Genomic DNA, 27817 nt, shown 5'->3' with positions numbered 1-27817 from the left:
AAAATAAAAAAAAACTCAATATTATTGGTAGAAAAGTTTTTAAAAATTCTTTTAACTTGTATCTAATGATCATAGTCTTCAAGAGTTTTGTTCTTTCTGTCTTATTCATTGATTTGTAAGACATATATGCATTTTGCCTTATGATTTGTAGAAAATGCAGTGTGATTCAAGCACTTCCATTGAGATACACTTGATTTCAATGTTTTTTTTTTCTGGCATTTAAATATAAACCATTTGCCTCTAACATTAGTCTTTTAATGAAAAAAATTCTTAATTAAGTATTGGCCGTAAGAAAATAAGAAATACAGCATACATCTTTAAAGAAATAAAGTGTAAATTAGGGACTAGCAAAGAATGAACACGTCTAAACCAAAAGTGTACATGCATATATCATCCCTTCTTCTATGTAGAGGACACTAATAATTTTGTCCAAGGGACAATGGTGGATTTAATAAAGAAACTAAAATTACCAATGGCCATTAAAATTTAATGCATATTTGGTTTTTAATTCAACTTATGCACAAATTCCGAGATCAAATCAATGATCTTCAAAACTCATTTTGCAAAAGAAAGGGTGAGGATCCTTTTGCAAAACTCATTTTGATGCAAATGTCTGTTTGTAATAACTATCCAAACATGCACTTAATCTTCCCCTTCCTCTCTATTCCTTAGGACAGCTCCAAAGTGTTTTACTAGTATGTCTACCACAACAGGCACCAAGTCCTTGCAAGGCACACCCTTCTTATACACTTGAGCCAGATGTGAATCACTTCCAATTCTCCCTCCAAGGAAAATATCCACACCTTCAGTGGCCTTACCATTGTCATCCCTAGCCATGCACCCCATGAAACCAATGTCAGCAACTTGAACCTGTCCACAAGTGTTAGGGCAGCCAGTCCAATGCATTCTCACAGGCCTAGTCACAGCCACTTGCCTCTCCACTTCCTCAGTCACTTTCAATGCCCTTTCCTTTGTCTCAATTATAGCTTGTCCACAAAATTGATTACCAGTGCATGCCACCAGAGTCTTCATCAATAGAGAAGGTTCGGGTGAGAATCTCCCCTTCAAGAGAGGCTCATTGAGCAAGCCATCAATTTTGTTATTGTCCACATTTGGGATTATAATGTTCTGCTCCACTGTGAGCCTGAGCTCACCGGTGGCGTATTCGTCGGCTAAACGAGCCAACTCATCCATGTCATCTGCTTGGACTCTACCAACTGGAATGTGAATCCCAACATAGCTTAGGCCCTCTTGTTTCTGTGGATGAACACCTAAGTAGTCTCTTCTTTCCCATTGTTTCTTAACCAGTTCTTCCTTAGATGCTCTCTCCAGCTTCTTCCCTGGCATTCTTTTCTCCACCTCTGACCTGAATACTTCTATCCCCTGCATTTTGCCAAGCAAAATACACTTAATGACAGTGGAAATAGATTAGTACTACTAAATTTTGGACAGAGGATCAGTTCCATAACTAGCCTAAACGGCCTAACACATCTTAGATACCTCAAAATCTTAGCAAGGAGTCAAAAGCCTAAACTACAGTGATTACAATAAAAAATAATCCAGAAAATCCAGATTTCTGATCCGAAAATATTTTATAAAGAATATTGATTCATAAACACTTATATATACCAAACTCCTTATTAATACATAATTTATCTTTATTTCTCTTTTTCTATTATATATTATATCATGTTACTTATAATACTTGTACTTCTGTGTCTCTGTTTCACTCTAGATGTCAAATATGCATGGATTTTTTTCCTTTTATAAATTGCAGTAATTTTTTACTTTTTGTTTAGATTGATTATAATTTATGAAAGAAAGGACTATGACATAACTCAGTCTTAAAATAATCTAACTTATTATGTACAAGTATGATGTGACAGCAGGCAAAAGTTGTAAAATTAAATAAAATAATGACTTACCAATTCGTCAATCAACCACATCATTCTTGTTTTCTGTCTGTTCCCTCTGAAGCCAAGGTCCCTATAGGCCTCAAGGACAGCTTTACAAAGTGGGATTACATCATCTGCGGAGACCCATGCATCAAGTGGAATTGCTTCAGCACATCTCTTGGCACTGAAGAAACCACCAACAAGTAAGTTGAATCCAAAACGACCATCCTTGTTTGCAGGCATGTAAGCCAGATCATTGATGTGTGGATGCTCAAACAGATCATGGGATCCAACCACACACACATTCCACTTCCTAGGCCTGCACAAATTCAAAAATGGAAATATGTAAGAACCCCACACCAATGCTTAGACCATGAAATTCTAATGCACAACAAGTCAAAATATATAATCCTCCTTGTATAAAAAGTTTACTTTTTATCGATAGGACTCGAAGACGGTTACTAAAAGGTTTTTAGTAACTAATAATTATAATTCATCTTACATAATAAGTATATTTTTTATCCGTAGTAATCAAACACAGTCATCGAAGAAGACAACTAGAAGATTTATAATAATTCATGCACTCTCTTTACTAAAACTACCGAGTTAGACCCTTTGGTTATATTTGTATACTATTACTTACAAGTTTGACATGGCGGGGTTGCCACGTGAATTGGCAGTGATGAATTGAGATAACAAGTTGTTGTATGGTCGAGTGTCAACAATCTCATCAGGGTCAATGCCTGCAAGAGGGTTACCAACAGGATTTCTCACATTGTCCATTCCACTCTGAAGACTAGTCAATCCAACCTCGTCGAGGCCCTTTAGAATTTCTGGCACATCAGGTAGCACCACACCACGAATTTGCCAATTCTGCCTCGTTGTTACATCAGCACACCCATCTTTTCCGTATTTCCTTATCACACTAGCCAAGTATCGTGTTTGGGCACTTGTTGTCACCCCATTTGGAAGCTTCAGCCTCATCATAAATCTACCATCTGTTTTTAGGCAATGAGAAGAAATTAACCCAACTATATTAATCAAATACAAAACTTATACACAACTTTAAAGTTGTTGTTTGTAACCTTCTTGAATCAGAATTGGAGTTTCATTTCAAATAATACAAAACTTATACAAACTTTTGTTATACAAATTATCGAGATAAAACTCCAATTTTGATGGGAGATCATCACGAATAATACTTAATAAAAACTATATCTAAGTTTTATCTTATATTGTCAAATTCTATGTGTCGTCCTTTTTAACATGTGAATTACGAGATGAAACTCTATTTCTAATTAAAAAAACAATAATAAAAAAAAACACTTACAATAGTACTACACAAATTTTGTGTTTCACCAAAATTGTGAGTGGTGGTGGTGATGCACAAAAGGAACATTCAAAAAGTGGAAACTTACGATGCTGCTTTCTCCTATGAAAAAGGCCAAGCCACTTGAGTCTAACATCAATATCATCCTTGGTGTGCTTGGAGCTCTCAATTTCTTCAAGGGACATCTTAGCCAATTCCTCAATCCCACCTTCCATGAAAAGCTTCATGGGATCTTTCTCAAGCTTCACTTTCTCCTGAGGGCTGATGCCTCCCCTGTACTCTTCCTTTAAAACCCAGAACCCATCTCTCTCCTCCACTCTAGGCTCCAACCTGGAAGCCTCCACCTCCGAGGAGGAGGTGGTGGTTGACGGAGCCACCGTTGGGGTGGCGGCGGCGCAGAGCCATGTCTTCGGCAGAGAGCTGGTGGGGAAGCATGATGATGATGATGGAGGAAGAGGAGCAAGAAAACGAACAGAGAATGAAGAAGACATTATTGGAAGAAGAAGAAGGAACGTGTACATGTGTTGTGGCGGTTTAAGAGAAGAGTGTCACATTTTTGTAGGACGGGTGAAGGAGGACCTTACAAGTAAGCAAGAGGTCAGAGGTGATCTTCCTCGAATCAATAGACCCTTGGGTGCTTCCAAGGGTCACCTTTCCTCGTGAAACCAAAACACTTTTAACTCAAATTTCCTCCCAAAGTTGCATGCTACACTACACACATTCTCATTTCTCATTATACATTTTACACAAAATATTGGATTTTTTTAAAATTTAATTAAAATAAAATAAATAAATACTACTCACTCCATTCCAAAATAAGTAACACATTTCAGAGAAAAAATCTCCCAAAATATGTATCACAATTATCTTTTCAATAAAATATTAATTATTTTTTCTATTAACATTTCTTGATAAGTAATACTTTTTTTAATGTAATATTAATATTAAAGTTAGTTTCATAAAATGACTATTTTCTTTCACCTAATTATTAACTTTTCTGGTCACGTGTAAAACAACTTAAACATGATATTTATTTTAATATCTTTTTTAATCAGTGAATTTTTTATTTTTAGTTCTGAATTTTTTCTTTATTGATCACTTTTTTTTTATATAAAAAAACACTTTTTAATTTTCTTTTATGCTTAATTTTATACTTTTAGTCCTTGTTAATGAACTAAAAGTAATTATAGAAAAGAGTTAAGGAAAATTGACCAATAAAAAAATTCAAAAGGCTAAAAATATAAAATTAAGAAGTAAAAAATAAAAAATCTAAGAAGAAATACTCTATCGTCTAATCATATATTTATTATACATGTCAAATGATATTTTTTACCTTTTATAATGATAGTTTGTAATAACTCTATATTGTTTCAACTAACTTTTTTTTTCTAGTTTACTAAAGATAGTTTAAATGTAAATGATTAAATAGTTAATTTGTTTTTAAACCTTTTTCTTTTAAAAGGAAATCGATTTTGAGAAACTTAAACGAAACCTAACATTATTCTAGACACAACCAATAAGAATTTTAGAATTAATAAAATAAAATAAATAAAAACCAGAATGTCAAATAAAAATCAGAATTCTTATTGATTATGTTTAAGAATGATGGATTAAATTTGTGTCTATATAAGAATCTCTCTTCTTTAACGTATAAGAGTATCTATAATGTATAATTATTTAAATAAATTATTTAGTAAATCGTATAATTTTATATAAATTTAAACACATAAAAATTCACTCTAATATTAAGGTTACTAAAGAGAGTAATTAACTTAATTTTATAGATTCTATAATACTTAAATTTAATTTATGATATAAATTTATTAAGCAGCTTCATATTATTTATTCTGGTAACAAAAAAATTAAGGTAAAATTGTATTTTTTGGTTCTCTAGTTGTCTTTAATTTTCAATTTTGGTCTCCCTTTAAAATTATTCATGCATTTTGTCCTCCTTTTTTATCCAACTAGGCAATCTCGGTCTCCAAGTCCAGATTTAGACGTTGACGGTTACAAAGAAGTGTTGACTGTCACGTTGGATGATGATTGTCACGTGTTATGTTCTGATTGGATGTCGACTCTATTTATAATTAAATGTATTGTTGTTGTGATTGGTCAATCAAAATATGACACGTGATAGTCATCATCCAATCAGAACGTGACGCCTAATCGTCAACAGTCTTTTTTATAACCATAAACGTCTAAATCTGGACTTTGAGATCAAGATTGCATGGTTAGATAAAATAAAAAAAAAAAAAGAGGACAAAATGCATAAATAATTTTAAAAGAGGATCAAAATCAAAAATAGAGATAACTAGAGGGATTAAATTTACAATTTTACCAAAAATTATACAACGTTAATTAGACAACTCAAACAAATATTTTCATCTCATATGCTCTATGGAAATGTGTTAGGCCTTACCCGGCCACCGCTTCTCCTTTTTCTATTGCCTTGGTTTTGGGCTTTTGGGGGGTTAATTGTTTGTATTGTGTTTGTGTAACGTGTATACGGCTGCGTGTAACCGTTTGACATGTGATTTCAATAAAGGCCACAAAAAGAAGACTTAAAATTTAGAAAGAAAAAGAAGACAAGTCAAATAGAACTTCCGAAAAATCTCCCATTCCCATTCTCTTTTATGGTGTGTTTGACAGAAAAAAAAAATATTAGAGGAAAATTTTATACTTTTTTTATAGGATTTATATTTTTTATATTTTATTTTGATTTTTTTTTCATCTTTTAAATTAAACACATCCTTAATCATGTTATCTTTCGCTGTAGCCAGGGATGGACGTAGGTATTGAGTTTTTCAGAATTTTATTTTTTTAATATATATGATATAATGTTATTGGAAGATTTTTATTATATAAATAATATTAATAATTATTTGTTTTGATAAAATATTTTATTCTTTTTTATAGTATTGATTACAAAAATAATGATATTATTTTTCTTTTTTAGACAAATATTCTATTTTTATATATACTAATTTTCTTTTTATAGTCATCATATTTCAAATAATTATATTTGTTTCTATTTTAAAATAAAATATCTGATGTTATTTATTTCCTTTCTTAATATCATTTCCTTTTATAATGTATTATTGTTATTTTAAAGTTTATAAATATTTAGATGGGTTATAATTGATTTGAGAAATTAAATTTTATGAGATAAACTTTCATTATATAAGAATTGATAATTAAGTTGAACTTCGAGACATATTAATAATTATCATTCATTTTTATTATTATTATTCATATATTTTTTTAATGTATTTCTCTTATATATTTCATTATTATATTTATTATTGTTAGCTTCCATCTATTTTTTACTTCAAGTATATGAGTAAATTTATGAATTTAAATTTCATTACATAAACTTTGAAAAAATAAATTAATTATTAAGTTGTATACTAATAAGTTATTGACCCGAATAGTAGGGGACTCAGTCTTTATAGGTAAGATTTTAAGTTTGAGTCTTGTACATGATAGAAACTTAATTAGGACGAAAGATTTCATTGAAGATGACTAGTTAAGTTTTTTCACAAATTTTAATCATCAACAAAATTAGTAAATATTTTATACCAATAATATGATATAAAAAAATATTAAATTATACAAGTGGTTTGTTGAAATTTATTTTAATATATTCTAGATTTTTTTCTTATATAAAATAAATAGTTAATGTAAATTTTTTGCTATAAAAGTTATATTTAGTATCCTAATTTCTGTTGCTGGGTCCGCGCTGATTGTAAGTACCCTGGAAATTGAAATCCATGTACACCTTATACCAACTTGTTAAAAAAAATGAATGGTGACACAAAACTCTATTCAAGATAAAATCATATAGATTGTTGTAACATTTTTATATAAATACAAATAAATAAATAAACATAATAAAGTTTAATACATCTACGAGCAACCTGATCAATGAATTTGCGAAAACTAGTTCCCTTGATTTCTTGAACTTTCGTCGGTACAAAGCAAAGTGTAGAAGAGCCAATTTCAGTATAAAGCCGAAGGAGCAATTACGTGTCAAGCGTCAACCAAAACAATGTATTAACATTAACATTATCAGCATAAAAATAATGTGAAAAGGAAAGTAGAGAAAAACTGATTCCACCTCCTATCATCCATTCAGGCCTTCAAAGTTACTAAATTTACGAGTTCTTCCTACATTCAACAAATTACTTTTATACCTAATATATTTTGAAAACTTTTATATCTAATATATTTTTAAAAATTTCAATTGTACCACTTTTTTATTTCTTCTTTATTCCTTCCTTTTCTCTTTTCTTCGTATATCCTACGGATCAACAATCTATAAGGCATTGTTCATTTGGAATTTTTGGCGCGTCCGAAGGTCTTCTCCTTCTCCTCCGTGAAGTTGGTGTTGGTATTGTTCGTAGTGTGTGTTTGTTGTTTGTGTCTCCTCTCTAGTTTCTCCTCCGATAGTTCCTTGTTGTCCTCTATGAGTTTTCTCTCCTCCCTCGTCGTGAGTAGCGCTACATCGTCATCAGTAAGTTTTTTTTTTTTTGCCTTCATTTACTCCATACGAATTGTCAATCCGTATGGTTTATACAAATTGTTAATTTGTATGATTCATACGGATTGGCAAGCTGCATGGTCATATAGATTTCCTAATGTACCATATGGATTGTCAATTTGTATGGTTTAACACAATAAAAAATGAAGATGTATGGAATGATACTCACGATGGGAACCTGTGATGGAATGGAAGGATGTAGGTTGATTACAACGGAGGGGAGGGATGGACTCGCAGCACAGCAGAGAAAGGAAAGAGGCGTCAATGGTGTTTGGTGTCGTTGACACAGTAGGGAGAGAAAGGAGGTGCCAATGACATGAGTGATTGATGTGGGAAGGGATGGTGTATTTAATTTTTAACTGAAGGGTATTTTGATATTTTTACTACATTTGTTGGGTGTAGATGAAGTTATGTTGAATGGAGGAAGAAATTCCTAATTTACTATTAGTATATAGACCCAAATAACAAGTGAATAAATGTATTTAATGATCCAATATATGAAATAATGATTTTTAGGAATTAGTCCCCATTTTCCTCTGTTGACTATTTTTTTTTTAGGATTTAGTAAACTTATTACTATTAATAATTTTAATTTATTCTTAAAATCAAAACTATTAAAAGAATTGTTATTACAGAAAAAGTTAATACTCTAACGAAAATATTAACTTTTATAAAAAAATATCTTATTTTTTAAAAATGTACAGTTTGCTTATAGAATATTAACAATACCCATTATAGTTATTATTGTTGAAAGAGAGTTTTTAGAATATTTTTTTAATCTTTCATTTTTTTTTTTGCAAAAGACAAGAAAAGATGAGACAATGTGGTTAAAGAAATCTCAACTAAGTTGACACCTCAACAACAACATGCAAAAACAACCAACCTTGAAATATATTAATAAAAGAGAAATAAACAAAACAAAACATGGGGAACATAGACCAAATCCATTGAAACAATAGAACAAAGCTCTATCTAAATCTAAAACTTGGAAGAGCTTTGTCTATCTTTCACAAAAGAATACTATATGAAATGGGGACTATTGTCCCACAAAAAAAACCCACTAATAGAGCTATCATGAGAGGTTAAAGTGTTTGCACAAGTGTTTCCATGACCCACCAAAAAATCCATTATCTCAGAAATAAGAATGTAATTTTTTTTTTCACCTATTTCTAATTGCCCAAGGCACCATATGATCATTTAGGAGATCCTCCGAGATTAATTTAGAGTCACACTCAATCCACAACTCTGTTCATCCCTTTTGATGAGCTATTTCGATTGTTGTCATGGCCACCATAATTTCTGCAAAGAAAGATTTTTGGGAACAAATGAAAACGGAGAAGCAACCCAAGAAACCGGAGCATTTCTTGGATGACAGTTGACATAAAAAAGGATCAACTCGTCCACTAATGAGAACATGGTGCCAGAAGAGTCCCCTGAGAACATGCTTGACATTTAAATCTTATTTTACATCAACATCGCTACAAGATAAATTAAATGAATAGTCATGTTATTTATTGAATAATAAAATATTAGAATTTTTTAAATATAAAATTTTGATAAATATTTCACAATTCAACCCACCAAAAAATATGAAGATTAATAATTATTAAATTTCTCTAATAGTTTTAACCAAGAGTGCAAATTTAAATTTCTAGGTAGGGCCCAAAAATATCTTAAAAGAAGGCATAATGTATTCTTTAGTAAAACATCTGGTGCTTCCATTTAAATTTTCAGTTTTTTCACACACAGTATACAAGAACTGTCATGCTGTCCAATTGTCCAGCGTGTGGCTTTTCTAGATGAACAGATAAAAACACTATAACTAAAACTAAGCATTAAATATGGAACTTCACTTGTACAAAAAAGATATCTTCTGCATATAAATCATCAATGAGTTGGCCAAGAAGCTAGGCATTAATAAAGCCATGCCAGTTTCATTGCTATACTCATTCCCCTAAAACTCTACCGCTCAGTTAAGTAAAGAAGCTATTCATGTAGAGCAGAGAGGTCATTAGTACATGCTACACAAAAATGGCTTCAAACTTTGCACAAGGATGGCTTTCCAAGTGACTCCTGAAATCCGCATCCCCTTTGAAGCTGAAGTAATAAAGTGCTTGTCTTTGTGTCAAACCAACTGGGTATATTTTGTAGAGTTTTAAATCATTGCCCCCTCTAAGAACTTCAGGTCTTTCTGTCTTCCATATAGGTACATGATTCAGGGATGTGAACTTTGAAACAACTGCAGACTTCAAGGCCTCTAGAGTTAAATTGCTAGACCTGCCAAATGGCATTAAAATAATGAGTTGTCATTATGTTATTTCATGACAGTTAAAATGGGAAGAGCCATAATGAATATAGTCTTGTTTGAATAAACTCCAAAAGTACTTACTGATAGGAGAAGAAAATAAGTATAATGAATTGAGCATCTCCTATACGTTAAAATCAACTCATCACCTCAGCTTTTGGAAACATTAGATGGGAAAAGTTCTATAAAAGTTAGTCTACAAGTTCATTTTAATTTATTGGAGAAATTCAATTCATTCTACCTTTCTTATTTTCCTTTCATATAAGTCTTTTGAGTTGGTCTGATTCTGATCAAACACAATCATAAAGTTTGATGGGAAAGAATTATCATACCAGAAGATGAAAACTTATAATACGACTATAGCCTAAAGAAAAAGTTACTAATCAAAGTAAATAGTATACCTCAAGTAAATGGATTCCATCTCAAACCTTCCCCTTTCTCTCACATAAATATGATACACAGTTTTTGGCCCTCTAGTGCACTTGCAAGGGCGTTTGTTGAAGCCTGGACTATTTTCTTCCTTCTCTCTACTCACTGTGGCCAAGTGAATGCAAAGGCGGCAGGAAGAATGTACAGCTGCCATATCCACAAGGGCCTTGAAGGAATCAGATGGGCCCTCATACTTCCACCTATATTAATAAGATAACTCAGGATGCACCCCATTGATCATAAATAAAGAAGAACCACAACACAAAATCCATTCACATTTTAAAACCAGATAAACTCAAGATGCCTCATTTAGACACAGAAAACATCAAACTACCAAGATTTTATACTGTTTTGTATAATCCAATTTTGGTGTGAAAAGAGAAAGTGACTCAAGAAACTTATTTGTCTTCATCATTTAATTTACCTCAACGATTGATTATACGCTTCAGGATTTTCTGCTAGGTATCTCATGGACTTTGCAACAGACTCAACATCCTCTATCTCTTTAATATGTAAAATTGAACCAGGAGAAGGAGCAAAATCCTGAATATTTGGAGCACCAACAACCACAGGGATAGTTCCTACAATAAAAGAGATTAATCTCTAGAAGCAGCATTACATGTGGGTTCTTCTTATATTTCAAGTGTGAAAAATTTAAGGATCCAGAACCCATTATAAAAAATTTCCCATGAGTTTATTTATATGGAAATGCATTTTTGTTTTTGACAGTTGAGGTATCCCAGAATACAAGAATAAGACTTGAACTATCAATGGCGGAAGGCTGAAATTCCGCCATATAAACACACCATTGCGACTCATGGCGGGTCTTCCTTCACAAATTGCCTGTGGCAGTTGGCAGAAAACCCGCCACGCCATTCCGCCATGGCTGCTGTTTAACAACACTGGACTTGATTCAACATTATTAATATATTATCAAATGTTAGAGAAAAAATTGTCTTTAAGGAATTATTGTAACTATCCACTAATCCACATCATTCGCAGTATAATTTCTTGAATTTATGCCAACAGTGCCCCATTACCAAATGTACCTTGCACACTATTTTAAGTTTGGTTTATCGTTTCAAAGCTCATTCACAAAGGCATAGTATATTGCCAATTAGTTTGAAGGAATGAACTCAAGACACTGAGAGTAGATCATATTCAAGTGTGTAAAATTCAAAGCATTTTGTAACGATTAATTATAACTAAACAGCATCTACTCTATCCTAGAACTATAAAAAAGGACTAGTTTATCAATAAATTTAAGAAAATCTTTATTTGAACATCAAAACATTGACACCATGTATTCAAGAAATACTTTCCTAAATTTAATTGTGAAGAACTTATCATCATTAATATTGATCAAGTTATTCAAAATTAAGCATTCAAATCCAACTAAATTTTGGCAATTGCCTTTCTGCAACAGAAAATCTGGCAATTTATGGAATTAGATGTAAAAGAAATCAGATGGGATGCAAGTGTTCTTGAAGCCCACGAACATCTAGTGTTACATTAATAATGTTGTATATAGAGTAAGTGCAAGTAAGAGAATGGAGATAAAAGATATATCCATACCAGCAACAAGGGATTGGAAGAATTTTTCAGTTACATAATCTTCCTCGTTAGAATTTTCAAATGCTAAGCTAAATTTGTAGTGCTTCAAGGCTTCCACTTTGTCCACTGCAATAGAATAAAATAATAATCACAATTATACTCATTAGAAAATAACAACAGTATCACATTATCATTGGAACTTTGGAAGTCATTGACATAAGCAGTGGAATAATTTCCAAAAACCTAAAAATCAATTAATCATACATCAGTCAGACCATTGCTGGATTTTACACAAAAACAAATATAATTGAGACTCGTAATGTTGAGTTGTGAGCATAGCTAGTTTTTGTTTATGGCCAATGCCATAATCAAGCTTCAAGGATAATTGTGTGTTTTCCTTTCCTGCTAATGTGCTGCAAACTAAAAACCAATTCCTTCAAAATGCATTTCAAACGAATAAGTTCAAGAAAGAGTTAGGACACTTACAAGTTCCAAACTCCTACATTCTTTCTAAAAAAGTTTTTTTTCCCTTTCATTAAGAAAATTGCTCTTCAGTTTCATCAAGAAGACTGGAGTGAACAAAAGGGAAAAAGGAGAGAATGGGAAGTAGAAAATTGAAGAGAACAAACTGATAATATTACTCAAAACCCTGAACTGAATTCAAGTTTAGAACAAGAGCCTTTTAAAGGACTCTAAGTGAAAAAATTAAATGCCAAAAATAATTCTAAAGAAAATATCAAAAAATAATCCTTAATAAATTCCACAAAATCTACCTTAATAGTAAATTCCTAAAAGTATGTTCCTCTGTTTATGCCTAGCATAACACTTTCATTCCTTTTTGGGATTTCTATATCACAGTGCCAGAGATATACTTAACTAAGTCAAATTATGATATGCATTGACAGAAAATTTCAAAGTAAATAACGGAAGATTTAATTTAATTAAAATTTCAGAACCTAGACTTGGACGCTAGCTTGACAGCTTAACATTAAGTTTGCATGTTTTTCTATGTTTTAAAAAAGGCATTAGAGCCTTTCACCTAGTGACCAATATGGCAAGGTATGGTACTTATATTTTTATATCTAGTAGGTATCCTGCACATTGCACAGGTATTTCAAGCTTAGGTAAAATTAAAAAAAATATGCATATATATTTGAAATAATAAAAATTTAAAATTACAAGGGATTTTTGCATAACTAATTCAGGTAGAATTTAAATATATTGGAGGGGGAAAATTATAAATATAAAGAAGATATGCATAATTAATTCAAAAGAATTTAAATTTAACATTTTTAAAGAAGTTAATAATGATGAGTGTAGACTAAAGTTATTCTCAAGATACTTCTATACTCTAATTTCATACATAAGACTGGAGCAGTTGATTCAAAACAAAAAAACTTAAGTGCAGCGTCTAAGGTCCTTTTGATGTTATTCTCTAATCAAAATTAGACTTTTACCTCAGCAACCAGTGTTGTCCTTTAATGTCAACCTTTATGTTTTGGGTTACTGAGGTAAAGCTCCAATTTTGATTAGAGAACAACATTAAAAACACCTGAGGTCCTGTACTTGAGTTTTGTCCCTTTTTAAAAAACATAAGAAAAAGGTGCTAAACAGAAAGAAGCCATATATATCTTGAGGTGAAAGAGAGTACAGTAGGAGAATATATAGTGATAGATGACAGTATTTCAGCACAAGGCCATTGGTCAATTTGTGCTCAGTCCATGCTATCAAGTCCAATGGAAATTAGAAAAGTATTCGACATAAAGAAAATTTATCCCTAGAAACTCGGAAGCCTTTGCATGCACATTAGAACCATGTTACAATCTTTCAGTGTCTAAAATTTGCAATTTAATTACTTTCTTACCTCTTTTTCCAAACAAAATAAACGAGCATTAATATATAAAGTGCAATTGCTTATAGTAAATAGAGTATCATCTAAAAGGTAGAAGAAATGTGATTTAAATCAAGAGAAACACTTAACAAGGTCAAGCACAAAGGGGGATACTGCAACTGCAATTCCGACAAGAAAACATCTATAATAATATTAACAGGGAAAAATATTCCTAACAGATATTACAGTTAGATTTATAAAAATTATTATAATGTACCTCTTCCATCACGGTTCCTATGACAACCACCATAAGAGTCGATCTTGATGTTTGATTTTTCAAGGGCTTCAAGAGCCTGCAACCGCATATTTCGAGCACCACAATTGGAAATGAATGCAGCTGCAAGAGCAGCTTCAGTTTTTGGCTGCACTGGTGCCATGATATCATACTCAGCCCATGAAAAATATCCAACAGGAACATCAGATGATAGACTGGTTGTCATTACAATGTTATATCCCCTCCTAGTACACAAAGACATTGTAATATTAGTTTAATCATTGTCTCATTGACACTTGAAATTTTTTGGAATGGATCACTCTCTCTTCACTTGAACAGAGAACTAAAAGAAAGAAGAATTTCAATGAACAAAAGGAAAGACAGTAGCTAGCATTGCACTGATTATCACTTGCAAGGAAAAGTAGACATAGGCACATGCTCCCTCTGGTCTCAAATATACGAAGAAGAAAAAAACCTTTTTCTTGGTCTTAAATATAAGAAAATTTCAACTAACGTTACCTTATTTAATGCTACTATCTCTAAAATTCCCTTTATTTAATTGAGGTTCTAGTTTCAATGACTCTTTCTTATCATCCTTGATACCAAGTTCATATGAAGGATAAGTTGGGAAAAAAATTACTTTTTAATTGAAATTGATGCAATTAAATGTGGTTAACTAACTTCCTTAGTTAGTGTGCCATGTTTTTTTTCCTTATATTTGAGACCAGAGGGAGTAGTTGCAAATGCTGTAAAAAGAAGACAAAACAAAACACATAGCTTCAAATTAAAACCCCATACCAAATTAGCATAAAGACTATAGGTTATGTTGGCATACATAATATCCACAATCCCATGACACTGAACAGAAAAAATTTATTCTGACTCACATATTTCCATGGAACTATAAAAACAAAAAAAAACAAAAAAACCATGGTATCTGACTAAGCAACATACAGGCAGAAAATGGTCAAATCTAATGAATAACACTTTACAACAGTGCTTACCCACCGTCTTGCCATGGCAAGATTGTTCTCAGCATAGTATTGTGCTGATTCCATCGATCGCAGAACACTAGCTGTTCCACCTGGTTGAGGTAACCCAAATGCAGCATCAGGTTTCTTATCCCCACTAAACCCAAATTTACATCCCACCGAACACGACTTCCACTCCTGCATTTGAATGAACCAAAAACTTTAGATGGACAAGAAGAATTACAGGGACTTTGTAATTATAAGGAAAACTATAAGGAGGTTTATGAATTCCTTCTTGGCCTACTAAGCATCAAAGCAAAGTGCCCACAAAGGGATTTGGATTGAATAACAAGATAAGGTGTTGTTAAAGAAAGAAAGACCAAACTTTACCAAACAAAGATCCACCATGATCAGTTGTAGGACCCTGTTATTCAACAACTAACAGGAGAGGAAACAAATCCATCCATTCCCCCCTCCCCCCCCCCCCCACACACACACACACACCACCCCCTAAAGACAAGACAAAAATAACAATAACAAAGGGGGCATTTGTTTCACGATATAATTTTGCATTTCCAGGAATCACATTCCCATGAATATTATACCTAGAAATAAAATAAACTAGGGAATATATTGTCATAACTTTCTAACAAACATATAAACATTCCCACCCTCATATTCTTGGGAACAAAAGAAGATGAAGTGAAACAAAAGCCCCCCAAAGTAATTCTTCAACACCCTTGGGAACAAAGTGACCAAGCTAGACGACATACACACCACCACCACAACAACAAAAAAGCCTTTTCCCACTAGGTTGTGAGGTAAGCTAAACTGTCACAACACCATTCAACTTGGTTTAAATACCAGATTTTCAGGTATATTAATTACCATGCAATCCCTCTTAACAACACTGGAGACCAAAAACAACGTTGGAAGAAGCTGTCAAGGGAGATCTCGGGCTAAATAATATTCCTAAGCTTTGGCTTTCAACCGTACCGAATGGCGTAGTGTGATCCATGATAGTGGGATAAGACTTTATTGTTGTTGTAATCCCTCTTAACAACTTCCCCCAATATCCTTCTTGGTCTCTATCTCTCTCCCTTTTCACAGTACTAAAAACCACTTTATATGTGTCAGAAAAACAGACAAAAAAAAGGAGATAATAATCAGAATTAGATTTAAACAAACCTGGTCAGCTCCAGAAACAAAAACAGGTTCTTCGGCAAAGTCCCTTGAATAAGTCACGGCATCCTCCCTCTCCAACCACTCCTCACAACTCTCCGATTCTGAATTCCCATCACCGCCGCCGCCACCAACCACCGTACCCAGCCCCAAATCGTCGCCTTCAACCACTGCGCGAGGGCGGTAGAAGAAGACAGCGAGGGTGTCAACCATCTCGGCGTTCTTGGCCATGTCGAGCCTTCCGAGAAACGCGATCTCCGCAACGACGACGAGGGCGACGACCAGCGGCATTAGATTGGTCCATTTCCTCTTCGCTGCGCCACCGGAAACCGCCGAAACGGGTAATGCTTCTTGTTGTGGCGCTGCTTCCGTTCTCGAGCCTCGCAGATTCGACACGAGACCCATCGATCAAAATTGCGCGAAAGAGAGGAAAAAAAAAAGGCAATGAAAAGAAGGGAAACGGAAATGAAATAGGTGGCGTTATGGACGCGATTCCATGAAGGGTAAAAAGGATGGAAGATTGTTGTTGTTATGGCTCCCTCTGTCTGCGAGGAAGAAAATAAAGATAAAAATGCAGACTTTTTGTGTTAGTTGCCGAAGTGGCAAAGATTTTCCATATTCAAAGTCTACGGTACGGGGTGCCGCTGCTGCTGTGATGTGCGTCACCGAAACCAATGAGCAGCGCCAAAACGACCTGAAAAATTAATAAACACACGACTACAGACAAGGCCGAAAATACTTATAAGTTTCTTTTGGGATTAATTATGAATTTGGTTTTGAAATTATTTTAAATACAATCAATTTGATTCCCCAATTTTAAAAGTTTTAATTTTATTAGCTTTCTTAATTGTTAGAATTACATCAAGTAAGTCTTTTAAGTTTATTTGATATTAGTAATGATGGTGTTAGTTTGGTACACCTGACATGATAATCTCAAAAGTAACTGTCACATAATTAGAAATTTGGAGACAAAATTAACATATTTTAAATAATTTAGAAATTAAATAATAATTAAGTTATTTTTTGGTTTTTCTAACATTATAAAAAAATTCTTAGCTTTTCTAACTCTTGAATTTTTTAATTTGGTTTGGACAGACGGGTTAATAGTATCTTTTTCCCATTTAATTTTGGGCTTCCTAGCTGTGGCTTCCTTTCGGGTTTTGCTTTGCGCACCAAATAATTTGATGGTACAGCACAAGGTGGACAATTCTAAAATTATCTTTCCATAAAATTGATATGGATTGTGAATTCGTAAATCTATTATGGATCGTCAATATGTAATAGGCTGACTGATTGTCAATCCGTAATAGGTTTATGGATTTTCAATTCGTAAGTCCAATACGGATTGTAGATATGTAATTCTATTAGCACGAAGCTCTAACTAACTGAGTTAATAAGTTAATTATATTATAAAATAATTAATGTTGTTGTATATAATACTAAAATTTTTAATATATATTTAATACACATGTAAATTTAAATGATAAATTATGTGACAATTAATTCTGATCTAATAATTGATGTATTTACATATATAAATTGTAAATAAAAATTATAGGATTAATAAAAATTTATATATGTAAAAAAATATATTATTATATCCAAATTAGTTGTAATAAGGCCAAAAAATACATTAGAAGATTTATGTTAATAATGTATTTTTTACATATATAAATTTTTATTAAACTTATGTTTTTTATTTACAATTTATATATGTAAAAATATTAATTATTAAATCAAAATTAATTGTCACATAATTTATTATGTAAATTTACATGTGTATTAAATATACATTAATTTTTTTAGTGTTATATATAATGATGCTAATTATTTTATAACATAATTAACCTATTAACTCTCAGTTGAGTAGAACGTTATGCTAATAATGTGAAAGTCAATGTTTGATTCCTACCGAAATAGCTTACAGATTCATAATTCATATTTTCTTTAAAAAATGACAATTTTAAAATTATCCATCTTGCGCTAGATGTACCAGCAAATTCACCCGTGTGCCCCTCCCTTTGGGGTCCATACTTTGTATCTTTCATGGGAAGTTTTAAATCTTTCAAATTATTTTTTTTCTTCTAAATTGTGTTACCTATTAAATAAAAAAGAATTGAATGCATTATAATATTTTTAATATATATTGAGTTTTTATTTTTGAAAAAAAACTTAAATGCAAGTTCATAAGTACTTCTGGTGATCACTTATCACAAGTAGAGCTTTATTTCAGTATCTTTCGTTGACTTTTGATACAGACTTTTATTATAAGGATTATATTAGATTATCAAGATGAAATTCCAAAATAAAAAACATCAAAAAAGTTTTAAAAATTGTATTTAAGTTTTGTCTTCATATTATTTGTTTTAATTTTTTTAAAGAAACTTTTGAGAAGTTTGTTTTAATTTTTTTTATAAGACTCCCTCCAAATTGTCTACTGTATAATATTTATTAAAAAAAACTTTTAAATGAAGATGCACCAATTAATTAATTAATTTGGTAAAGAGATTAAGAGAACGGCATTCTAATAGTTTTAAAGATAATTCTAAAAATATATAAATTGTTGACAAATATAATTCTACTTAACAATTAACTATTTAAAAACCTGATTTTTTTTAATTCTTGGAAAAATACATTATTATCAAGCACGTGAATCAAATGCTTCAGCTTAATTGCTTAATTAATCAGTGATTTTAAGTTCAACTTCTAAGTATGTGATTATTCTGAATATTTAAAAGGATAATTTTGTCACCTAATTATCTTATATAGATCACATAAAATTATCTTTAGCCCTATGTTTTTTACACAAAGATAATGATTGTCTATTTGCTTTTGCTTTTTTTATTTATTTATGAGGATTCATCTTTGCTTTGGTTTGAAGTAAGGAGCAATACACACAGAAAATGATAACTAATAATTAATTTAATTATCGTTTTTATCATCGTGGAAACTGAAAGTTCCATTTCTAATTCTTAGTTTCCATTTGCTGTGGGAATTGAAATGTTATTATCTTGTTGATGGATAATTTGCCAGCGAAACTGAGGTCTGATCAGTGGTTATTTCTCCACAACTTGTTTTTTCTTTCAACAATTTCAATGTTAGGAGATGTTATTAGATAACGCGAATGTTCATAAAGATGGTAACTAAAGGCATTACGAACATGATGCCAAACCTGCTAAGGTAGGTAGTGGAGCAGTTCAGTGTGTTTTTCGAAGTTATTATTGTTAGTATTTCACATAAAAACAACTGAATTTGGCCACCTTAAAGCTGTAGTGCAACTAATCTGTTCAGATTTGGTATTGAGAACGTGGGAGCATTTTATTTATTCTACTATCGTTTTCTATTTTCTATTTTGAGGAATGCGATGGTTAGTATCTAAATTAAATTATGATATTGTAGAAGGTCATACTTCATGAAGCTTCTTTCTCATCTTTTTATCTGCTTGTAATTGGCTTCAAATTCAATGTTAATGTTGTGTGTTGGTTTCTTTTTTTACCGCAAATATTTATTTTGGACAATTTTATTCAAGTTGGATGAGACCAAAAACCAGGAGTGGTAAGGGTTTCTTTCTAAGTAATTGAGATGACTACATGCTCAATTGAATTTTAGAGCATTGATTAAGTTAAAGTAATTTTTGTGTCAGTTATATATTCTTAATATGAGTGTATTTTTCATGTTAAATAAACTAATTTGTAGCTTCTAGCTAAGTCATAAATCAATTGCTAGTTTAGTTGGCTACTTTATAAATTTATTTAATTATATTAGAATATTTGGTGGATAATTTTATTTCACCAGTAACTCATAAGTTTGTAATTATTTTTCCTTCTTATTATGGGTCGGCCATGGGCCCAGTCCGGAGACGTAACAACACAAGGTCCATGGTTAAATGGGATCAATTTTTTTTTTTTTAAAAAAATGCCAGTGTAATAATTTTTTATATAATTTTCAGTTATGTTTATAATTAAATTAAAATCATTATTGTATTTCATATTTAAATTAAAATGAGACATGATTAAAAAATATTATGTTTGTTATAATCAATCTATAATAACAGATTTTTTGTTGAATATAATAGATTTAAAATATTTTTTTTAACAAAATAAGAAAAAAAACACAAACTCAAATTATAAAGGAAATAAAACTAAAATGTTAATATGTTAATAAAGAATAAAAATATATTCAAGCCTTAATATTAAATGATAATTTGTTGATGATAGACAATAACAACCTAATTAGAACATTTTCTATGACAGAAAAAATATAAAATTAATTAAATTAAATTATAAATATAGAATAAATATTTAAAATCTATAAGTAAATTAAAGTTATGAAGAAAAAAATATTGATGGGTTCCTCGCAGGTTAAATTTTGAATGACCAAATCAAGACTTTATTATTATTATTTCAGATGCTCCGACCATGAGATTATACTTGCGCCACCATGAGTTTACACCTCATACTTCGATTAATTCAAATCAAGCTGATGGACTAATTTTTCTTTAAAAAAAAAGTCTCTAAATGCCTTTTTTGGCAATTTGCACAAATTAAATTCCTTACCACCTTGATAAATAAGATTGCTACCCGACTCTTTTATGTAGCAAGTAAATATGGTAAAGAATCGTCCAATTCTTCTGATGGAATATGCTTTACTATGATAAGACTAAATATTTATATTTATCTAAATTAAATAATAGATACAACACACTCGAACAAATGGAGGTGAATGTGATTGTTGATTCCAAGCGGTTATAAACTCATAAGTAGCATTGGCTTGTATAAAAGAAGAACCACTCCTCACACAGGGCTCGTTACAACACAAGCTACATTTCAGATAGAAGTTTTACATAAAAAAAGTTCACAAGAATTTTAAGCAAGTATATTAAACGGCCACAGCCAAACTTGCCACTTTCAACAATTTGATAAGATGAACGAGATCAACAAGTCTTGAAAGACAATTTTATTGCACCATACCACCCTAAAACCAAGGGACAAAGAAAAAACGATAGCGAACCATAGTTCGATGAACATACATTCCACAACTTACATAATAAAATCTCATCGCTAATGAAAAAATTCATAATCATTGATTAAAAATACAACTCCAACTGATAAATGCAATATACTGTAAAGATATGCATATTGGATATCTTTATCTTTTCAACTATTTGAAGTACAATTATTGTAAGAAAACTTAATGAAGCTAACTAAAGAAATGTAAAACTAATCTAGGATAACTATACAGTTGGTTAACCATCCAAAAATTCATCTAACAAAAAAATCATATATAATCATAATTTTTACTATATGTCTATGCAAATTGTTATCGAAAGTTTCTCCGTTACATTATGTTACATCAAACAACAGCAATAAATTCCACAAGAATAGAGTTGTTGTCGCGTTCGATTTTCCTTTACACGAGTCTCAACAAATTCTTGAAAGAGCACCCAAGCAAATTGTCTATTCTCTCAATTTGTATCAGCATCCGCTGTAAAATCTGAGACTTCAATTCTGTGTTGCACATACTTACCTTCCCTTTAGAAAGTATGGCAGATCAGACTTTGGGAAATGGTAGCTCACTGGGGATTCTCATAGCAATTCATGTCCTTTATTTTCTGAGCTTGCGCGTTACTACTAGTTGAAACATCTGGTATGTGAAGTTTTCCAAATGGTACAACCTGCAGATTAAAGGAATTTGAAAAGCTAAGCAAGCCAATCCAGGTTATTTGATATTTTTATCAGACAAAGAATAAATTTCACTCTACTTGATCACTGCTTGAACCATCAGCTGTAGCTGTCTTCAACCTTTTCACCAAGGGCATGCTGCTTGACCTGGCTTCCTCATCCTTAAAGTTTTGATCAGTGACCTCTATCAAAAATACAGAGAAAAAAAACATTAAATTAATCCCCTCAAAAAACTTACAGAATATATTGTACAACCTTATTCCTGGTCCAAAAAGCTTTCCCAATCTTGTAGTCTAACAAAAATTATTTAAAAGCATATTAGGAAGAAACAAACATTTGAAGCAAAATTCAAATTTTAAAATGCATTGTTTTAAAATATACTGTTTTTTACAATATCTGGAAACAGTCTCTTTGCACATGCAAGCGTAAGGCTGCGTACAATGATCCTTCTGAATATCTTATAGTGAGGACTGAGGAGCCTTCGGGCACTGGGGTACGTTAGTTTTTTCTTTATACTGTTTTTAACAAAATTACAAGCATTGCATTACTAAACATAAACACTGTTCATTCAGTCCATGGATGACCCAACAGCTCCCTGTATAAGCTGAGGTATTAATTTACTTCTCAAAAATAGCATAAATATGTAAAAAAAATGTAACATAATAAATTTCAGCCAGTGCAATAAATTTATACTTCACTGAATCCAAGCACCATAAGAAAATTATGTGAAACCAGTGGTTTGTACAGCATGTTGTGACGTGGTTCACAAGTACATAATTAGAACAGGAGAACAAGAACTCGGGTACAAGTACTTAATTAGAACAGGAGAACAAGAACTCGGGTACTCTGTCAACTCTTGTATGCATGTGGAAGAGTAAATAAATCAACCAAATTAAATATCTGACTCTCAGCATAAAAAGAAACTAAATTGTATATCTATGAAGGCCAAGAATCAGAATCTACTCTCCAACTTGACTCCCCCCTCCCATTCGGTTTGAAGTTTAAATTATTAGTTCATTTTACACACACAGGCTTCAATCCCTTCCCTTCAGACAATATTATTCCAAAAAGTTGTCATGTTGAAATTTGACTCTTAATCCGTTTCAGCACACATGAAAAATAGAATTACAACCATCATTTGAAAATAAGCTTTAAATTTTCTTAAAAAATCTTAAATGCAGTGTGGTTATGCAATTACATTAAAAATAATATTAACTGCAGAACTGATTCAGTGACAAGAACATAACTGATCCACAAACAGATCATAAAGTTATACATATCATGCATAAACACAAGAAAGATGATGTATGTTTCATTTTAGTTATTTCCATGATTCCATCTAGACAACATATTTCCTTCTTTTTTTTTTTATCCATACAAGGATATACAATGAGAAAAACAACAAAAAGTTGCTTGAAAAGTCATTATTCTAGAGTTGTAATTTGTAAATAGATGATGCCACTGTCATCAATAGTGGTGTAAACGAGTTGTGTTGTTTGTGATTTATTCAAGTCTTACACATTAAATGCTCCATCAGGTTCATTAACAAACAAACTCAAACTTAAAGTTAGGCTTTCATGAGTCAAGCCCAAGTTTTATAGACCTGAAGTGCTCAACTCAATTCTTTTACACCTCCCGTCATCATCAACAACAAAAAGACGTGCATTTGTTCAATATTTTCCACCTAGTGGGGTCTAGGGAGGGTAGACTTATACATTCTTACCTTCGCAACCAGAGAGAGTGAGAGACTATTTCCAGGATTTGAACCTGTGACCTCCAGCCAGGTCACAACCTTATTATTATGCTAAGGGTTGATATTTGGAACAAGTTTCTATTTGTAATAAAAAATAAACTAATCATAGAATTTCATTAGAATATAGTCAAGAAAGAAATTCAAATCAAAAAGTGTAAAATTATTAAAAAGGGAAAGATTAACAAAAAGTAAGTGGACCTAACCCATTGAATTATACCTATATTTACTATTCTGATATTCAAATTGGATAAAGATGAAATTCAAACAATGATTTTTTTATCACCCTTTTGCCAAGAACAATTTTTTTCTCAAAAACATTAACTTCATAATATAACTTTTAACCACAGATCAACAACCAAGAGTATATATGAGCCAGCATCAATAAGCTTTTACGGCAGGTAAATTCAGAACTAATTGATACACAGCTTCCTCTGTACCACGGTTCAAGGCAGATCATTTGCTTTACTTTACTTTACTTTACTTCGTACCCCATTGCCCAGAGGCTCTTCGCTATGCGAAGGTATGGGGGAGGGATATTGTACGCAACCTTACCCTTGCATATGCAAAGAGGCTGTTTCCAGATTCGAACCCATGATCAACAAGTCACCAAGGCACAACTTTACCGCTGCACCAGGGCTCGCCCTCAAGGCAGATCATTTGCATCTGATAAAAATTGAGTAACTCCATGTTCTGTGAAGTTTTAAATAACTGAACAAGATAATTTGATTATGTAACTGCTGATTAAACTATATGCATGTATTTTGAGAAAGGAAAAAATCTGTATATCTATGACAGCCGTGTGTGGAACAATTTGAAAGACAATGAAGTGATAGAAAGTATCATTATCTAGCCTATATGATAACCAATGTGCATAAAGAAAATATATTTCAAGCTACCTGTAGTACTGCAAGCCAAGTCTAGATGGAATGAGCGGCAAATACATTGCTTCTCTAAACTTCTTGGTGACCTGTCAGTAAATGTTGAACTTCCTCTTGCATGAATCTGAATCTCCTCATCACAAAGCAAGCCATGCTTGCAGGTTATAGGCTCTCTCAAACTACAGCTTCCATCCACAGATGTAAGTTCAAATTGACTTCCAGCAAGAACATGAGAATCAGCTGTGCTCTCTAACATAGGTGCAACTCTTTGAAGGTTGATCCTCTTCTGGCGGTCATCTTGTAGAGCCAGAGACTGAAAGCAACAAAAGATAATAATGTTTCATTGTGCAGGGAGAAGTACAAAAATTAACACATATCCACACTACAGAGATAGTATTTGAATTTATGTCTGACCTGCTTAGGCATATTATGTAAATTTTGCAAAATTCTACATTTATATGCTTCATCTGTGCTATTTCTTAAGCTCCGACAGCGTAAACGCATAGAATGATGCAATTCATTCACGAATGAGGCCTCTAAAGAACGAATATATAGACTGTGCTGCTGATCAGTCCATCTCGTCGACTGGCCCTGGAACAAAAATTTAATCTTAGTATATCCTTGTCAACCAAATGAAGAGAAAAATTTCCATCTTCGATAGAAATCACAAACATGGAATATAATTTAGTATTATCAATTTCAAACTCTATCATATTTATCAGAAATCAACTAAGCTTACAAAAATAGCCTTTGAAAATAAGTTATGTCAGGCAACAATAAATTTTAAGCTCATATATGAACTAAATTAGGCTATCTATACAACTAATAAATTTAATTATAATTCCAATAACCAAAATTAGATAAACTCAAAATTTAGAGCCAATCAAAAGTATTTAAATGATGCTTCCTCTAAATCAAAATCTCTCATGATCTATAAGTTTAATATTAAACTTTCTAAAGCTTTTTCAAGTATTTCATATCAGCTTCCACTGATACAAAATACGCTTTTTGACGTGCGTTTGAGTTAACATGCCAAGGAGAAAAGAACATCACCATATAAGCAATGGATACAAACCAAAACCACACCCATTTGGTGCTAAAGAAATAATTTACCAACCAACAAATGCTAAACGGTACAGAAATAATTTACCAAACGACAAATGCTAAACGGTACAAATAAATTTGGACAAACAGATGCAGAAACACACGCAATTTCTATTCAATTTCATAATTACCTTTTTTTATAGAATCAATAAAAAAAATCTACCCGCCTGATTTCATGCAAATTTCTTCAAATTGTATTGTAATGCTCTTAAGTCTTACCAAAAAGATATTTCCAGCAACTTCCAAGTGAATTGTCTTCAGATACTCCAGTTATATCATACATAATGCACACTAAACAGATATCTTACTATGATGTGTAACTTAAAGGCATGTTTAAGAGGCCAAAAATAAGAAATTGAGAAACAAAGTTGATTCCAAAGAATCAGCATCCACAGTCAAACCTTACAGAAACCAAACTGTTTGCAAATTTATAACACGATTGTCGATTATTGACTTCAGTTACAAAACGACTCGACGCTCCTTACCACATTAGTATAATTCTCTACTTTTCTCCCTCTAGTTTTAGATTTCAAATATTCTCAACTCATGAATTACTGAATTTAAACAACTTAATAATTGCGCGATTAAACGCCAAAAAAAGCAAAACGCAAACGCGCAGAAAAGACCTAGAATCCAAAACGGATAAATTACAGACACGTTCTCATCGTGCTACGAAAACACACTCTAAGATCAACCTCCGAACACGCAAGTTCTGACGGCAAAATTAAAGCTAAAGCGAGAAACAAAAGCGAAGTTATAAAAAAAAATATCCATCAAGAGGTTTGCAAGAGAAATAATAATTCGGAAAGAGTGAAGTTATCATACCATAGGCGGAGCGGGCGCCGCGGAGTGGTGATGCGAGAGGCCTTTGGAGTTGTTGTCGACGGTGAAGGAGGAGGAGGCGGAAGCGGAGCGAGCGAGCTCTGGCAATGGTTTGGGATCGGAGGTTAACGGCGGCGAGTGGCGGCGACGGAGATCGTGTTGTTCCATGACGCGTGATCGGAGTTTTTCGGCAGAGAAGAAGAAACCCTCTGAGGAAGGGGAGGAAAAAAGGCTCCACATGGCTTCGCTTTTACACGTGTCAGTGCCGTCGTTGGGGTGCCACGTCATCGGGGAGATAATATCTTGGGGTAATGTGAGCCAGATATTTTGAAGAGTCGTTGAATGAAGAGTGTGTTTGAGTTATTGGGCGCAGTTATTGGCGCGTGCAACTCATGCCCTATTTTATCGTATCCGCACATCCCATATGCGCCTATTCCATCGCTAAGTGCATGATTGGATATAACGAACGTCCGTAAGTAAAAAAGTAATAAAATGAAGTTTGCAAAATATATTAGACTGGAAATCAAATATGCTTCAACTTTTAACTCATCTTTTGTTCTGATCACGCTATTATCAGTAATAATTAGTAGTCTTTATTGAATTAAATATATATAAAATGAGTATTTTTTAAAAATATTTTATTTTATATCTAATAATTAATTAGAATTTAAATTCTAAATCACTTGATTAAAATATATAAATCATTATCACTTATATCAATTCCTCCGTATTTCATCTTTAACTCTTGATTCATAAAATCAATCTCTATTTTTATTAATGCTTTGTTTTTTAGATTAATATTGGTAAAAAAAATATTTTAAAAACTATAGTAACTTATATTATAATTAATATTCATAATAAATTAAGTTGTCTTGAACTTGTGATTCATAAACTCAATTTCCACTTTCATTCATATATATATATATATATGTGTGAGAAAAAAAGTTTTTTATTTAAATTAATTGATTTATTTTTTAATCAAATAATAAATTTTTTTCTCTTTTTTTATATCATAATATTGGTGTGGAATATCTATCCATTTTTATTAATGATTAATTTTCATTAAGAAATCTTATTGATCATAGCCAAATATATATGGCCTGCACATAATATTTCTTAATGAAAATTTCTCTCTCTATCATTTATTAAGTACATTCATTTCTTATAATATTTTCTCTCAAAAAATTAAATTCTCTTTTTTTTGAAAGAAAATCAAAATAATTTATATTCATGATTTTTTTTTCATTTCCAATGATACTCCCTTCCAA

The 27817-nt window shown here is 31.9% G+C and overlaps 3 protein-coding genes across 3 annotated transcripts; all 3 read right to left on the bottom strand.

Moving 5' to 3' along the window:
* Positions 1-316: 316 nt before the first annotated feature.
* On the bottom strand, positions 317-3910 carry LOC114388555 (ferredoxin--nitrite reductase, chloroplastic-like). Its single transcript, XM_028349102.1, has 4 exons — positions 3314-3910; positions 2539-2893; positions 1926-2214; positions 317-1383 (listed from the first exon to the last, which is right to left on the bottom strand). Exons 1-4 carry the CDS (start codon positions 3744-3746, stop codon positions 643-645), a joined length of 1818 nt encoding a protein of 605 aa, XP_028204903.1. The 5' UTR covers positions 3747-3910; the 3' UTR covers positions 317-642.
* Positions 3911-9456: 5546 nt separating this feature from the next.
* LOC114388547 (glycoprotein 3-alpha-L-fucosyltransferase A-like) lies at positions 9457-17022 on the bottom strand. The gene is made up of 7 exons (XM_028349091.1): positions 16318-17022; positions 15167-15327; positions 14162-14403; positions 12075-12179; positions 10924-11080; positions 10472-10699; positions 9457-10042 (listed from the first exon to the last, which is right to left on the bottom strand). The coding sequence occupies exons 1-7, from the start codon at positions 16714-16716 to the stop codon at positions 9787-9789; spliced, it is 1548 nt and encodes a 515-aa protein (XP_028204892.1). The 5' UTR covers positions 16717-17022; the 3' UTR covers positions 9457-9786.
* Positions 17023-21430: 4408 nt separating this feature from the next.
* On the bottom strand, positions 21431-26926 carry LOC114388540. The gene is made up of 5 exons (XM_028349079.1): positions 26553-26926; positions 25038-25214; positions 24642-24936; positions 22073-22176; positions 21431-21985 (listed from the first exon to the last, which is right to left on the bottom strand). The coding sequence occupies exons 1-5, from the start codon at positions 26835-26837 to the stop codon at positions 21884-21886; spliced, it is 963 nt and encodes a 320-aa protein (XP_028204880.1). The 5' UTR covers positions 26838-26926; the 3' UTR covers positions 21431-21883.
* Between the last annotated feature and the right edge of the window lie 891 nt (positions 26927-27817).

The sequence above is a fragment of the Glycine soja genome, chromosome 2 (assembly GCF_004193775.1).
Source record: "Glycine soja cultivar W05 chromosome 2, ASM419377v2, whole genome shotgun sequence".
Taxonomy (NCBI): domain Eukaryota; kingdom Viridiplantae; phylum Streptophyta; class Magnoliopsida; order Fabales; family Fabaceae; genus Glycine; species Glycine soja.
Note: the sequence above shows the minus strand (reverse complement) of the source record. Positions and strands in the feature narration are given on the sequence as shown.